General features: G+C 35.4%; 2 protein-coding genes across 7 annotated transcripts in view; one reads left to right on the forward strand and one right to left on the reverse strand.

The window, feature by feature from the left end:
• Positions 1-15403, forward strand: part of CFAP69 (cilia and flagella associated protein 69) — a 55082-nt gene that overhangs the window by 12203 nt on the left and 27476 nt on the right. For 2 of the 3 annotated variants that reach the window (XM_038556745.1, XM_038556744.1), the window contains exons 3-8: positions 535-600; positions 3406-3515; positions 6238-6314; positions 8682-8780; positions 13631-13780; positions 13883-14060. In XM_038556745.1, the coding sequence (XP_038412673.1) occupies positions 535-600; positions 3406-3515; positions 6238-6314; positions 8682-8780; positions 13631-13780; positions 13883-14060 (680 nt within the window). Of the gene's footprint in view, positions 1-534; positions 620-3405; positions 3516-6237; positions 6315-8681; positions 8781-13630; positions 13781-13882; positions 14061-15403 lie in introns of those variants that run through there. The other variant, XM_038556746.1, reaches the window with a different exon arrangement.
• Positions 1-15403, reverse strand: part of FAM237B (family with sequence similarity 237 member B) — an 85001-nt gene that overhangs the window by 4610 nt on the left and 64988 nt on the right. For all 4 annotated transcript variants that reach the window (XR_005369361.1, XR_005369359.1, XR_005369362.1 and 1 more), the window contains one exon: positions 3087-3160. The gene's annotated coding sequence lies outside the window, so the exon portion shown is untranslated. The remainder of the gene's footprint in view (positions 1-3086; positions 3161-15403) is intronic.

Raw genomic sequence — 15403 nt, forward strand, 5'->3', positions numbered from 1 at the left:
TTTGTTTTAATTGGCTGAAGATGTTTGTGCCATTTACTGGGTGTAATTTAAAAGTTAAAAATACAATTTCTGCAACCAAATTGCCAAATTTGATTCTTAACATTGCCCCTTATTAGCTGGGTATCTTTGGACAATGTAGTGTTTCAGCTTGAGTTTCTTGTTTTGGAAAAGAGAGATAGTAAAGGTACCTTCCAAGTAAGGTTGTTTTAAAAATTAATTAAATATCATGTATCTATAGTGCATATATGGTACAGGGCATAGAAAAATGCTCAGCAAATTCACGTATTTTTAATATTATTTCTGGAAACAAATGCTGCTTTTATATTAACTTAGTTTTGATTCTCAATTTACCAATCAAATGTAAATGGTACATTTATTTTTACCTTCACTGTTTATTTTCTAATGCTTACAAAATAATATAGTAATTTAAAAATTACTTGATAATTTTAATGTCCACTTTCTACATTAAAATTTTTTTTAAAATCTCAATGGATTTAATAGCACAAAAGAACTAAAATAGATAACTCGTTTTAGGATGATTTAGAAGAAAAACAACTTAAATCTGTCAAGAAACTGGTGCAGTGTTATCAGAATGGATTTGTATCCTTTACATATATATGTATGTATGTTTCATTTACCCTGAAATGGGAGAATTTTTATTAGAAAATGTATTAGTTCCCTCTTGCTGCTGTAATAAATGACCACAAACTTAGTGCCACAAAACAGCTTAAAGCTTTTGTCTTGTAATCCAAGAAGTCAAAAGTCCAAAATCAGCCTCAATGGGCTAAAGTCAAGATTTTGACTGTGCTAGTGCCTTCTGAAGGCTCTTGAGGTGAATTCCCATTGTTGCTTTTCCCAGTTTCTTTTTTTTTTTTTTTTAATTTTTTTTTTAAATTTATTTATGATAGTCACAGAGAGAGAGAGAGAGAGGCAGAGACACAGGCAGAGGGAGAAGCAGGCTCCATGCACCGGGAGCCTGATGTGGGATTCGATCCCGGGTCTCCAGGATCGCGCCCTGGGCCAAAGGCAGGCGCCAAACCGCTACGCCACCCAGGGATCCCCGCTTTTCCCAGTTTCTAAGGTGGCCAGCATTCCTTGGCTCATGGCCCCTTCCTCAAAGTAGCATCTATTTCACCTCTGCTTCTATGGTCATACCTCTGATCCTCTCCTACCTTTCTCTTTCCTATGTAGGAAGGATCCCTGTGATTACTGTGGGCCTATCTGGATATCTGGGATAACTTTCCCATCTCAAGATTGTTAATTTAATCACATCTGAAAAGTCTCTTTGCCATGTAAAGTAACATATTCACAAGTTCTGGAAGTTAGGATGTGGACATCTTTGGGCAGGCCATTGTTCTGTCTATCACAGAAAATATCTAATATTTTGTGTTTTTCAAAGAATTATATTTTTCATTTTTCAGAGAATATAAAATTGAAGAAACAGCAATTAACTCTGTGCAGATAATGGAAATTTTTGTAGACTTAGACAGTGGATATAGTTAGGGAGGCCAAGTCAAAGTCTTGTTTCTACCACTTTACTTGATTTATTTATACTATTGATAAACTTCTTAACTTCTCCACCCTTATAAAATGGGAATAACAGTACCTTATGTGGTTGTTAGGAAGACTAGATGAGATAATACATGTAAGTGCTTGATAACCTACAACATACTATATAAATATGTTATCCCCACTGTATATACCACCCTGATCAGAATATATGGAAACCAGTGCAATTCAAAACCATCTGTGCTTAAGAACCAGTTTATTGTTGGGGTGTCGTTGTTGTTGTTATAATAATCTTTGGATATATTAGCTATTACAGAAGCCAATACAGTTGTCACAGGAAACTCTCACTTTCTGTAGTCATATTACCACAGACTGGTAACACTGGATTCGAGAACTGGCAATGGTTCATAGAGCACCCTTTCAGTAGTATTGATCTCTATGGTTTCCAAAAGTTGTCCAGCCTTGTCTAAGGAAGATTCGTCTCTAATAATAGCTTGTTTCAGTGTTTCAAACATATTGAGGCTCCCATTTAGGGAAAGGGGCCTAAAAATTTTATTTTAATTCTTTTCTAGCCTTATTTTAGCCTTCTTTTATATGGATTTGTTGAGTCCATCAGTTACCTAACAGCGTGTGGATATCAAGCATTATTTCCTGGTAGCCAAAAAAGTCTACTAGCAAGTGATTTCTTTCCCTATATTAACCTGATACCTCAACACTTCCATCTATTCTTCTTCAGGTTAGAAAGTTGGTGGCAGGGATCCCTGGGTGGTGCAGCGGTTTAGCGCCTGCCTTTGGCTCAGGGCGCGATCCTGGAGACCGGGGAATCCCACGTCGGGCTCCTGGTGCATGGAGCCTGCTTCTCCCTCTGCCTATGTCTCTGCCTCTCTCTCTCTCTCTCTCTCTCTCTGTGTGACTATCGTAAATAAATAAAAATTAAAAAACAAAAAAAGAAAGTTGGTGGCAAATAGCTCTATTTTTTTTTTCAAAGTAGGCTCCATACTGGAGCTCGAACTCACAACCCTGAGATAGATACCTGAGCTGAGATCAAGAGTCAGACTTGATTAACCAACTGTGCCACCTTGGTGCCCCCAAATGGATCTATTTCTGAAGGCCTTTAGTAGACTGGCTTTACTGATGATAAAACATAAAGCAAATAAGTTAGAGAAGTATCTTGGAGATTTGTACTCTAATATAATCAGCTTTCCCATCTTTTCCTAAGAAGCTCCTAGAAAGAGACTAGAAGGGATAGGATTCAACCAAAGAAGTATGTCACAATTATCATGTTTCCTTGGCTATAAAAGAAAATCTGTGAAATTTGCCTATGTACCAGTTGGGTTTTTTTAAAACAGATAAAAAGTGCTGTTACTACAAGATTTAGAGAAGATAATTTTCGCTTTTATACTAGTTTTAAATGAAAATAAATCTCAGGTTATACCTTAAAAGCAAGAAAATCCATCTGAATAACGTTAATAAAATAAAGTAAGGTAGGTTTGGGTTGTTTATTCTGGAGCAGTGTATGTTTTGTGTGTGAGTGGGGGAAAGACAAAGGATAAAAGTGAACCATTAACTTTTCTTACCGTGTTATTACCTTACTGTCAGTAGTAAGGTATTGAACTCCTGAACCCATGGTATAGTGGTTGGTAATCAAATTCTAAAGACAGGGTGAGAAGAGAAAACAATATTTTGAATAAAAGTTTACTAAGACAAAAATTAAATAATGTTCCTAAAAATATGATTCTAAGTTTTCTTATTTAGTCTTCAAAATTAGTATAATTAAAGCAGTGTCAACCACATTTAACAGATGGAATTCTATAGACTTTCTTGACAGAACTGCTATAAAGAATATGCTAATGAAATAGTAATTTTAATTTTATTTCTTAACTAAAAATATTAAAGCCCCTAAGGGATTTAGCCCAAATATTTAAAATTTTGAATCTATGTGCAGAAAAAATTGAAAACCAGCCCCATTTTATAGAATCTGCATTTAACATCCTAAAATTATGTAGGTAAGTTGCTTTTCTTTATTTTATATTAGCACGCAGTATTTTATTATGTTTTATTTTGTATTATGTGGTATGGTAAAGTGATACTCAGAAAACGTCACTTGATCACTTGATTTTAATTGATATTTCAAAGGTAGTCAATTTTATTGTACTCCAAGATTGCTAACCACAAGATATTAAACTGTAAATATGTTAAAATGTTTTGTCAAAATAAGTTGCTATCAAGTGAACAACAAATGTGAGATGAAGCAAGAAATTGTGATTTTTTTTAGAGAGAATTTTATTTTATTTTTTTTAGAGAGAATTTTTTTTTTAAATTTATGAACAGGTGGCACAGCAGTTTAGCGTTTAGCGCCGCCTGCAGCCCGGGATGTGATCCTGGAGACCCGGGATCGAGTCCCACGTCAGGCTTTCTGCATGGAGCCTGCTTCTCCCTCTGCCTGTGTCTCTGCCTCTCTCTCGCTCTCTCTAAATGAATAAATAAATCTAAAAAAAAAAAATTATGAATACTGCTAAATAATTTGTCTAGTTTTTTTCTCTCTGTAGAAAATTTGACTCCAAGATATATTAAGTTCTAAGTCATCTATGTCACCAATTATTTTTTGGTATATATTTTTTAAATGTGAATGAGGGGTCAGCATTATAAAATAAATATACCTATACTCCATACTATTGTTTCTCCAACCATTTGGGGGGACTGGGGATATATTCACAGCTTGTTTGTTGCCAAGTAGTAGCTAATCAAGATATACATTAAAATATCCATCTTTAGTTTTCAATGTAATATAGAGAGGAGATTTCTTAAAGTAGGAATAAACTTTTCCATTAATTTAACCTTCTAAATCTTTCTACTAATTTAGCTTTTTAAATAGCATGTTTCTTTTAGTATACAAATAATATTAGTAGAACTATGTATACATGGTAGTTTTAATTCTTTTAGAGTTAGTAGTAGTAACATTTAAAGATTTTATAATTATATACACTTAATTTTTTAGGTATCTGAATAAATAGTCAAAAATAATTTATTGAATGCCTTTGCTATGCCTTACTTTTTAATACAGACCATGAAAAATAAATTATAGCTCTGGTGCTTTCAAGGAACTTTTATGTAGTAATTAGAAATTATTATTATATTGATGCGAGATTATATTGTTATCATTTCAAATTTCTCAAGTCCTAGAATACCAGGCCTATAAGCATTACTTTCAGTAATGCCAGTAATGAGCTCCACCAAGAACTGATTCTCTGTTAAAGCTGTGATTGAATGTTTCCTCACATAAAATGACAGACTTTTTTTTCTTTTTTAAAGATTTTATTTATTTATTCATTCATGAAAGAGAGAGAGAGAGAGGCAGAGACACAGGCAGAGGGAGAAGCAGGCTCCTGGGACTCGATCCTGGGTATCCAGGATCAGGCCCTAGGCTGAAGGCGGCACTAAACCGCTGAGCCACCTGGGCTGCCCAAATGACAGACTTCATTTGAATTGCACTCTTCACTTTTGAATTGCACTCTTCACTTTCCCTCATATTTCATAATTATTCATTTTATTTCATTTTTTTCTCCTTTCCTAATTTCTTCTTTCATCCTGCATTTCTCTATACCTCACCTCATTTGATTCCCTTCTTAAGACATTTTCGGGAGATAAAAACATTGAAAATAAATAATAAAACATAGCCTTTCTGTTTTGTCTTCTATGTAGTATGTTTTCTCACTACATCAGAAGTATAATTCATATTATTTTCATGACCTTTTGTGGGGGGATCTCTTCTAGTGCTTATCTTTTAGGTTGTTTCCTTTAATAGAAAAGGAAAAAGTTTGAGGATGAGAAATAATTTTGGAGTTTTTCACTTTAGAGATCCAACAATGAGGTGGATACCAAATAATAAGTTATTGGTTCCAAATGAAAAATTCTAACAAACACTGAAGAGTGAACCTCTCTGGGGATGCCTGGGTGGCTCAGTGGTTGAGCGTCTGCCTTTGGCTGAGGGCGTCATCCTGGGGTCTGGGGATAAGTCCCACATTGGGCTCCCCGCAGGGATCCTGCTTCTCCCTCTGTCTGTGTCTCTGCCTCTCTGTCTGTGTCTTTATTTATTCTCATGAATAAATAAATCTTTTTAAAAAATTTAACCTCTCTGGCATTTATAAAATTGTCCTTTTCTTAGCTTGCCCTTGAAGTATCTTTACATTTTTCTTGAAAAATATGAATTAAAAGTCCTACAAAGAAGATATACTTTTATGTAGCACAAGAGGTTCAAATTTTGAACCCATTGAATACCAAAATAGTCCATATTTTGTATTTAAGAAATAACTTTTATCTCCCCTTTGACATTCAGTCTAATAACCTAGGTTTGAAACCTGTCTTTTATGATTTTTAAATAAATTATTTTCAAATAATTTTGAATATAGTAGCTGTGGAATATAATTCAAATATAATTAATATTTATTATTACATTTTTTATTTATATGGTGTTGCAAGATGGTTTTCTTAACCCTTGCCTTTTATGTCCATCTCTCTTCATTTTTATAAGCCTAATCTACCTTCTTTTTGGTCAGTTAGTTAGAAACACAAAAATTTTTTGATAGTTGCCAATTTTCCCAGAGCTACACAATAGGCTATTATCCTCATTTTATTCTTTAGAAAGGAAATTTTCCCCAAGTTTGCAAATGATGGTTCATTTAAGGACTTCATTAAACATAACTCATGTGTTCTTCATTCCTATTGAAGCTTGCCATTTTTGAAAAAGAAGGTATCAGATGAAATAACATATGCTGAAGACGCTGCTAATTCAATTGCGCTTCTGGGTGAGTTAAGATTTCTTTAAGATAGAGGAGAGGGGTATAGTATATGACAGGCCCTACTGACAAGAAAGAAATATCTCAGTCACTAAATTTTAGAGTACTCCAAATGTAGGTTCTTTTCTTGTTTCTGGTTGGGAATTAATCATAGTGTGCTTATGATAATTGTTGCATCATTTTTCACTCACGTGTTTTATTATACTAAAATTCTGTGTTCCTTAGTTGAAGGACTGGCAAATGCTGATTTGTCTTGATGTTATTTCATTTGTTGAAATATTTAACTTTTTGGTAAATCAGAAGTATATGTACCTCTCAAAAATCACAAAAATGTTTTCAACATTAAACTAATAATTGCTAGAATCTAATTAATTGCTAGTCATCAAGATCCAAATTGTTCATTAAATAATTTAAAATTTTAAATAAAATCATGAAATGGTGAGATAGTAATCCTTTTGTATCTAAGTAAGTTTCATAGTCTTTGAGGGTAGATATTCTGGGAGAAATTATTATGGCCTATGATGGAAAAGATGTCAAGAAAATTATATAAACATGAGGTGTTTGATGAGATGACTGCAAGGAGCAAACAGGCTAGAAACTAACCGGAAACTTTAATTCAGTGAATGTCATTGGTGGAAATTTACAATGGGAAGCCAACCCAAGAGAGGACATGATAATATTAATGGATAAAAGATGTAGGTTTGGTTAATAACTAAGAAACGCCTCTGTTGCCCTTACTATTCTAAAATTTTGCCTTTAAGAGTGTTGGCAGGCATTTGTGTGATAAATATATGGCTCTTACTGTCAGTCTGCTCTTTGCTGAGTAACTGCTTGCTTGTCTTGAAGGAAGTATGAACTCTTAGCTTAAAATGAGCTCCTTTCACTGATTATTGGCTGCATGTACTACTGTTCTGACCCTTATTAATTACTGGAAACATGAGTTTAAAATAATTACATAGAGTATAAAGGGTTGAACAAAAGCTGTTCACTTTTACTAATAACTTCCAGTTTCTACTATGTAGTAGTAAATCATATTACTTTTTCTTTTAAGTGATAGTTATTTCTGATTCAAGAATAGGATTTTGGAAATGTATGAGGGAAAAAGTTGGTATTCTGTCCTGAGGTTATAAAACATAAAACTGTGAAAAATGATCTAAACTTACAAGAACTAAAAGGGTAGAGAAGCAGATGAGAAATCATAGAATTTCCCGTAAACTTGAACGTTTCCTTAGTTTTGTTGGAAAATTTTAGTTGTTCCTGTTGACTAAACTTTTCCAGAACAGTGATTTTTCAACATCAAAGGAAGTATTCAAAAAAATTAAGGGAATCATCTTGAAACTCTCTTTTTGTTTTCCCCTTCTTTTTTAGTGGTGCTTTTTGCACATAGATTCTCCTAAAACAAGGGTGTAGTTTTCCTATGTGCATACTCCTTCTCTCCATTTTTGTACTCACTCACTGACCACTCTCAGAGGTGAAAATTATGCAAGTCCTAATGCAAAACACGAGTGTGTCAGGAACACCTTGTTCTCTCTTTCCCTCACAGAATCCACCCAGATCTAGTTCAGCCCTGAAGCTGCATGCAGAGGATATGAATCATTCCCAGAATCTCACAGATCATTTTCAGATTCTCTTAGGGATTATAACTTATAGTTTATCAGAGCAAAAGCAATTCAGTTTGAAGTATAGGCTGAAGCCAATTCAGAAATAATTTAGATATGCCTGAAAAGGAACTTCCCTATCCTTCATTTCTACCAAGATAGCTTGAGTATAAACCTATTATATGTAGGGCAAAGACTGCCTAGAAACTCGGTCTTCCAGTCTGTCAGCAAATTGAAAAACAGCTCGCTTGGAACTTCTCTAAGCAAAGGATGCATTAATAGAGGCAACAAATTACTGATTCTCTAGTTAAGGAGAAAAATGCTAACCCACATCTTGCCAAAATAATAATAGTAACTTACTATATGCCAGATACTATTCTCATCTTTTTCTCATATTGACTCCTTTAATCCCTACAGCAATCTTTAAAGTAGAAACTACTGTTATACATTTTATAGATGACAAACGTAAGACACAAGTTTACATAGGTAGTAAGCGACAGAACCAGTATTTAATCTTAAGCAGTCTGGTTCCAGCATTTATGTTATTCACCATTCTTTTCTTCCTGGGAAGAAGAGAGTTAAATGAGGGGCCAAATATTATAAGGATAGATCCAAGATATTTCAGATTTGCATGTGTGTATGTGTATGCATGTATAAAATTATAGGGTCCAGTTTGAATTTCTAGTGAGGATATTTTTAATTGTATTACCAACACATTTAAATTTGCAAATAAACTTATGATAGTGTTATTAAATAGTATTATTTCTCCTTTTGGCAGGTGAATTAATGAAAATACCGAATTCTGAATTGAGGATACAAATTTGTAAATGTATTGTTGACTTTTATCATGCAGAACCACCAAAGAAGCATATTACAGGTGAAGTTTTCTTTTTTTTCTTTTTTTTTTTTAAAGATTTTATTTATTTATTCATGAGAGACACACAGAGAGAGGCAGAGACACAGGCAGAGGGAGAAGCAGGCTCCATGCAGGGAGCCCCATGTGGGATTCGATCCCAGGACCCCAGGATCACACCCTGGGCTGAAGGCAGGTGCTCAACCACTGAGCCACCCAGGCGTCCCACAGGTGAAGTTTTCAATGGTCTTTTAGTAATAACTTATGTCTGTAAAACAATATTTTTTTCTCATTCTCTTTGAACTTGGAAAGGCATTGTGGGATTGATGCAGGCTGGCTAGGCCCAAAGACCCAGAGGTATTCCCACAGGACCAGCCAAAAGGGTCCTTGGTTCCATACAGGATAGGAATCAAACATGAGCCAAGTGGAAGTGAGAGCAGAGTTTATTGAAGATGTAAAGAGAGTGTAGATATGGACAGAGCCTCTGGAAAACTCAGAAAAGAAGAGCAAGTCTTGTCTTTGCTTGAGGCCTGTGGTTTTTATTGAGGATTGTGGTCAGATGCACATGTCTTCTCAGGCATCCAGGAACAGTGAGTCTTGTCTTTGCTTGGGGCCTGTGGTTTTTATTGAGGAGTGTGGTCAGATGCACATGTCTTCGCAAGCATCCAGAAACAGTAAGTATCTCCAGGGGTCTTGATGAGTCAGTGTTCTTGGAAAACATTATGATGACCCTACCCAGTTACTCTTTAAATATTTTCTATTCTGGGCAGCCCGAGTGGCTCAGCGGTTTAGTGCCACCTTCAGCCCAGGGCGTGATCCTGGAGACCTGGGATCAATTCCCACGTCAGGCTCTCTGCATGAAGCCTGCTTCTCCCTCTGCCTGTGTCTCTGCCTCTCTCTGTCTCTCTCCGTGTCTCTCATGAATAAATAAATAAAATCTTTTAAAAAATAAAATAAAAATAAATATTGTCTATTCTGCTGGAAGGCTCCAAAGAAATAATTAAATGCTTGACCTTTATAAGGAAGACATACATATTATATTACATATATTGTTATTTGCATGATTTTTTATTCTAAACTAAATATTTATGACACAATTTTATTTTTTTAATTTTTTTTAAAGCATTTCAATTCTTTTTTTTTTTAAGATTTTTTATTTATTCATGAGAGGCACACACAGAGAGAGAGAGAGAGAGAGAGAGGCAGAGGGAGAAACAGGCTCCATGCAGGGAGCCAGATGTGGGACTCGATCCCGGGTCTCCAGGATCACACCCCAGGCTGAAGGCGGTGCTAAACCGCTGAGTCACCGGAGCTGCCCTATGACACAATTTTAAAAGTCATACCCAAATTAGTTTAATTTTTATTATTATTAATTTTATTCAATACTATTAATATTATTATTTTTCTAACCTTTTTATGATTATTCCTAACATCTTTTCCATCCAATTATTTTTTTTAATTTTATTTATTTATGATAGTCACACAGAGAGAGAGAGAGAGAGAGGCAGAGACATAGGCAGAGGGAGAAGCAGGCTCCATGCACCAGGAGCCCGACATGGGATTCGATCCCGGGTCTCCAGGATCGCGCCCTGGGCCAAAGGCAGGCGCCAAACTGCTGCGCCACCCAGGGATCCCCATCCAATTACTTTTTTTTATTTAGTTTGCCAACATGTAGTATAACACCCAGTGCTCATCCCATTAAGTGCTCTCCTTAGTGCCTGTCACCTAATCACCCCATCCCCCCACTCACCTCCCTTTTTACAACTCTTTGTTTGTTTCCCAGAGTTATGAGTCTCTCATGGTTTGTCTTTCTAATTTTTCCCCAGTTTCTCTCCTTTCCATGACAGTCCCTTTCACTATTTCTTATATTCCACATATGAGTGAAACTATATGATGATTATCTTTCTCTGATTGAATTATTTCACTCAACATAATACCCTCCAGTTCCATCCATGTCGAAGCAAATGGTGGGTATTCAGCTCTTCTGATGGCTGAGTAATATTCCATTGTATGTATATACCACATCTTCTTTATCCATTCATCTGTTGAAGGACATCATGGCTCCTTCCACCGTTTGGCTACTGTGTTCCACCCAATTAGATGTTAAATATCTAATGCTAATAATATTCTCAAAGCTTAGCAAGAAAGTTTTGCATGTTACTCCTTGGGATCTTAATATATCATGATAAAATGAGTCACACTAAAATGGATGGTATCATAATAAAGGGCACTTGCGCGTGGATGATATGTTATTTAGGACATAGTTCCTACCTTCATGGTTTCTGTTATTTATATCAATCTTGGAAGAGCGAGAAGACATATATATTGAAGTTATTATGTTTCTTAAGAGAGGTGTAAATAAGACTGTAGTAGAAAGGAAGGATTACTTATGACTCAGGGAAAATGGAAAGACATCTGAAGTACAGAGTAAGGGGATTATTAAATGTCAGATTTGAATTATTGTTGAGATAGACAGGTAGAAGTATTTGTAGATAGTAGACATTGAATACTATAAACAGACCACATATACAGGTTTGGAATTCATACAATTAGAGATTAAAGTTGAAGCTATTAGAATGGTTTACCAGAAGATAAAGCATATAAACAACAAGGAACCAAAAATGGCAGCAGGGATAGTACCTATACTGACATGTGGGGAAAAAAACGATCCACGAAATTGGCAGTGAAGGGAATTTCAAAGAGGAGAGAGAAAACCTAAAGACTGCCATATTTTGTGTGCCATTGAATGAAATGTTTGTTGAAGGAAGAAGTGGTCTAAGTGTCAAATACTGTAGAGGCTTCTGTCATTGAGGAATGAAAATGTCAAATTAATATGTTATCTGAAAAGTTATAGTGAGCCTTTGGCAGATGTATTGCCATGAAGTGATCAGGGCAGATACAGGATTATCAGAGGACAGTCAGAGCTCAACTGGTAGGAAGATCAAAGAAAGACATCTGGGTTTTGCTCTTTTTAATTTGTTTTAGGATAAGGGAAAGTGAAGTTTATAGACAGATGAACAAGAAGCTAGTAATTAAAAAATGGGAGGGTAAAGTCCTAAAGCATGAACGGAATGGAATTAGGAGAACAGGTCAACCTTAGCAAGATACAGGCACTCTTCTTTAAGATAGAAAGGGAGACAAATTATGTCTGAGATAAGGCAGAGGAGTTAAAGTGCAGAGAAGTGAGGCTGACCTTCATTTAGCCAGGTTCCGAAAATTAGGAACTATAGGCAATGTTCTTTCTGTAACACAGTAGGTTTTTAATGATAGGCATGGCTGGACATCTGGAACCACAGCTGAAAAGTTCTCTGTGGAACAACAGTAAGAGACATAGCCCTGAACACAGGAATCAAGTCCATGAACCTTAATATTACTATATGCTTCCATAGAAATATAAACTTAATAGAAAAAGATGTAGGGATTATAAAAGTACATTTTGGTGCATCCATATGATAGACTAGTATGGAAATAAAAATCATGATTTGGAAAAATACAGAATGGGGAAAATCTTAAAAAATGTTTAGTGACTGCAATAGAATATAAAATTCTGCATACAGTATATTGTTAAAATTATATGCATACATTAAAAATATTAGCAAGAAATATACCAAAATGTTAATGCTGTTATCTCTTGATGGCTTAATTGCAGGTTTGATGGTTTAATTGATGGTTTAATTTCCTCATCATACTTTGTTTTCTTCTCCATACTCTTTAAATTCCTAAAGTGAGTAAGTAGGGCATACCATAGAGAACCCATCCATCCAGGAACGAACATGGCCTTGTCTAGTGCCAGAGATGAGATTCAGAAAGAACACAAATAGGCAGACCTCTCAGAACCATGGCAAAGTTAAAGAATCTATTTGGTTTCAAAAGTCAAAGAGTCTGGAAGTTAGATAATTGATATCACAAAGAGAGAATATAGCTGGATCTCAGGTGGACAAGTACCCTCTGATGTTTATTTCATCTTCCTCGTTTCATGTAATCAGACAGGCACCTGTGTAATTATACCAAAAGAGGCAGTGTTTCTCATAGGGGCTAAGACAGAAGGAAATTCTTTTAAGATGTCACCAAGGGCAGCCCCAGTGGCTCAGCAGTTTAGGGCCACCTTCAGCCTAGGGCATGATCCTGGAATCCCGGGCTGAGTCCTGTGTCGGGCTCCCTGCATGGAACCTGCTTCTCCCTCTGCCTGTGTCTCTGCCTCTCTCTTTCTGTTTTTCATGAATAAATAAGTAAAATCTTTAAAAAAATATATGTGTCACCAAGAATCATACTTCCCCAAAATACCATTATATACTAGCATTATTCAAAATAGCATTATATTTTCACTTATTTCATTGTTCTATTACATCATCATTGTTCCTGGAAATCACTGAAGTAATGTATTGACATAGTGAAAACATTTAGTATTTGTAATCATGCCATTTTCCTTTATGAGAAAGCATTTCTACTGACAAATATTTTGTTCCTTTTTGGAATATAAGATATGTACCCCAGATCTGTGGTCCTATTTCAGATTTTACACCAGGGATCAGCAAACTATGGTCCCAGGGTAAAATTGCTCACTGTAAATAAAGGTGTATCAGAACACAGCGACACCCATTTATTTTTGTATTCCTTATGCTTGTTTTTGTGCTATGGTAAGAGAGTTGAGTAGTCGACACAGAAGCCTTATAACCTGCAAAACCTGATATAGTCATTACCTGTCCTTTTATAGAAAAATTTTGCCTTTCCCTGTGCTATACCATTTTAAAATGCCATACACTTTTTTAAAAGTTGTTATTGCTGTTTAATAATAAATTACTCATTCCTTTGTCTGAACACAGATGATTACTATGTGAGATAACTGTACATATTTATTAACTAATTGTTATTAGGTTACCAGCAAGCAAGTTCATCATACAAGATTAAGATGGCTGAGGTTGGGGGATTGGCAAAAACAATGGTCCAGTCGTTGGGCTTACTTGAAAATCAACTTGTTGAGAAACTTTGGGTACTTAAAGCTCTGCAACATCTCTCAACTTCTGGTTTGTATATCATTAAATTTAAATACTTCATTCTCAACTATTTTTGTTTCCATCCAACAGTCAAGACTATACAACATAAATAACTTTTAAATTTATTTTCAGAAGTTAATTGCACGTTAATGATGAAAGCACAAGCAGCCAGTGGAATCTGTGCTCACCTCAATGACCCAGATCCCTCTGGACAGCTTCTGTTTCGTTCATCAGAGATACTTTGGAATTTATTGGAAAAATCTTCAAAAGAAGAAATCATACAACAGCTTAGTAATTTGGAATGTTTGCTGTAAGTAAGTGGTTAGATGGGAATGTCTTTTAACCTTAAAATGATAGCCAGTAACATAACTAACATCTTTGTTTGAATTTGTGTTCAATTAGGCTTTTGAATCATGTAATGACTATATTTCAGGACATAATTTTTATGCTGCAGTATAAATGCATCTGTGCAATAGCAAGCCATCTTTTTTCTACTTGGAAAGCTTTTAAAGTAGCTTGTTAACAAAACTAAATTATGTATTTGAATAAGTATAAAATAAATTAGACATTTAAAAGAACTATTTCATTTTTCCATTCAATAAACCTATTTTTAAGTATTTAATCTCTTCCAGATATTGCAATAAGCATTCCAATAAAATATAAGCAAGCCTTTAGGTTACTTATTCATTTTTCATCAAATAATTATTGTCTACTCCATGCCAACTTTAGAACTAGGCCTTAGAAATACAAATGAAACAATGCAGACATGGTCTCTGCTTTCATGGAATTTGCATTATGTTAGGAGATGGACAAGTAAAAAGGCTGTGAAAGACTATCACAGGTGCTACATGTTCTCTAGAAGAGTGATTCAGCACACAAAACCCAAGTGATTTAAACCATATAGGACACTTATGGGCTTATATAACTACAAAGTCAAGGATAAAACTGGTTTCATGTGCAGTTGTATTCAAGGTACAGCAAATAACAGGATGTGGGTCTTCATTATCCCTGTCAGTCTTCTACTATGTTGGCTTTATTCTCAAGCTCCACATGGTAATACCTCAGAAGTTTAGGTTCAAATCATCACAATCCCAAATCAAGCTGAAGAGAAGACTTGCTCTTCTGAAAGGTCAAGGAAAATTCTTCGAATTGAGTCCGTGTTGGTCCTGAGTGGTCTGAGTTGGCCATATGCCATTCCAGAATGAATTACCAGTGACGGAGAAATGCTCTGGCTAAAAGGAAGCTAAAAGCGTCTCCACAACACCAAACGCAGGGAAAAAATAAATGCGTAAATAAAAATAAGGGTACTGTTATCATAAGAAGGGCAAGTGAGGGGCACCTTGCTGGCTCAGTTGGTAGAGTATGTGACTTTTGATCTCGGGGTTGTGAGTTCAAGCCCCCCCCCCACTGGATTTAGAGATTACTTAAATAAAATATTTAAAAAGAAGAAGGGCAAGTGAGTGCTAGGAGGCAAAGCAACATATGCCCATTTTACAGGGAATCTGACCCAGACTTGGAGAGTTAATATGTATGTCCTAATGAACCCTAATTTGGTATGTGAATAATAAATATGAACTGGCAACACAGAAGAGTTTTGCATTCAGAGAGCATTCTAGACAGGGGAACAGAAGTGAAAACAGAACTTAGAAAAAA

Source organism: Canis lupus, chromosome 14, assembly GCF_011100685.1.
Source record: "Canis lupus familiaris isolate Mischka breed German Shepherd chromosome 14, alternate assembly UU_Cfam_GSD_1.0, whole genome shotgun sequence".
Classification (NCBI taxonomy): domain Eukaryota; kingdom Metazoa; phylum Chordata; class Mammalia; order Carnivora; family Canidae; genus Canis; species Canis lupus.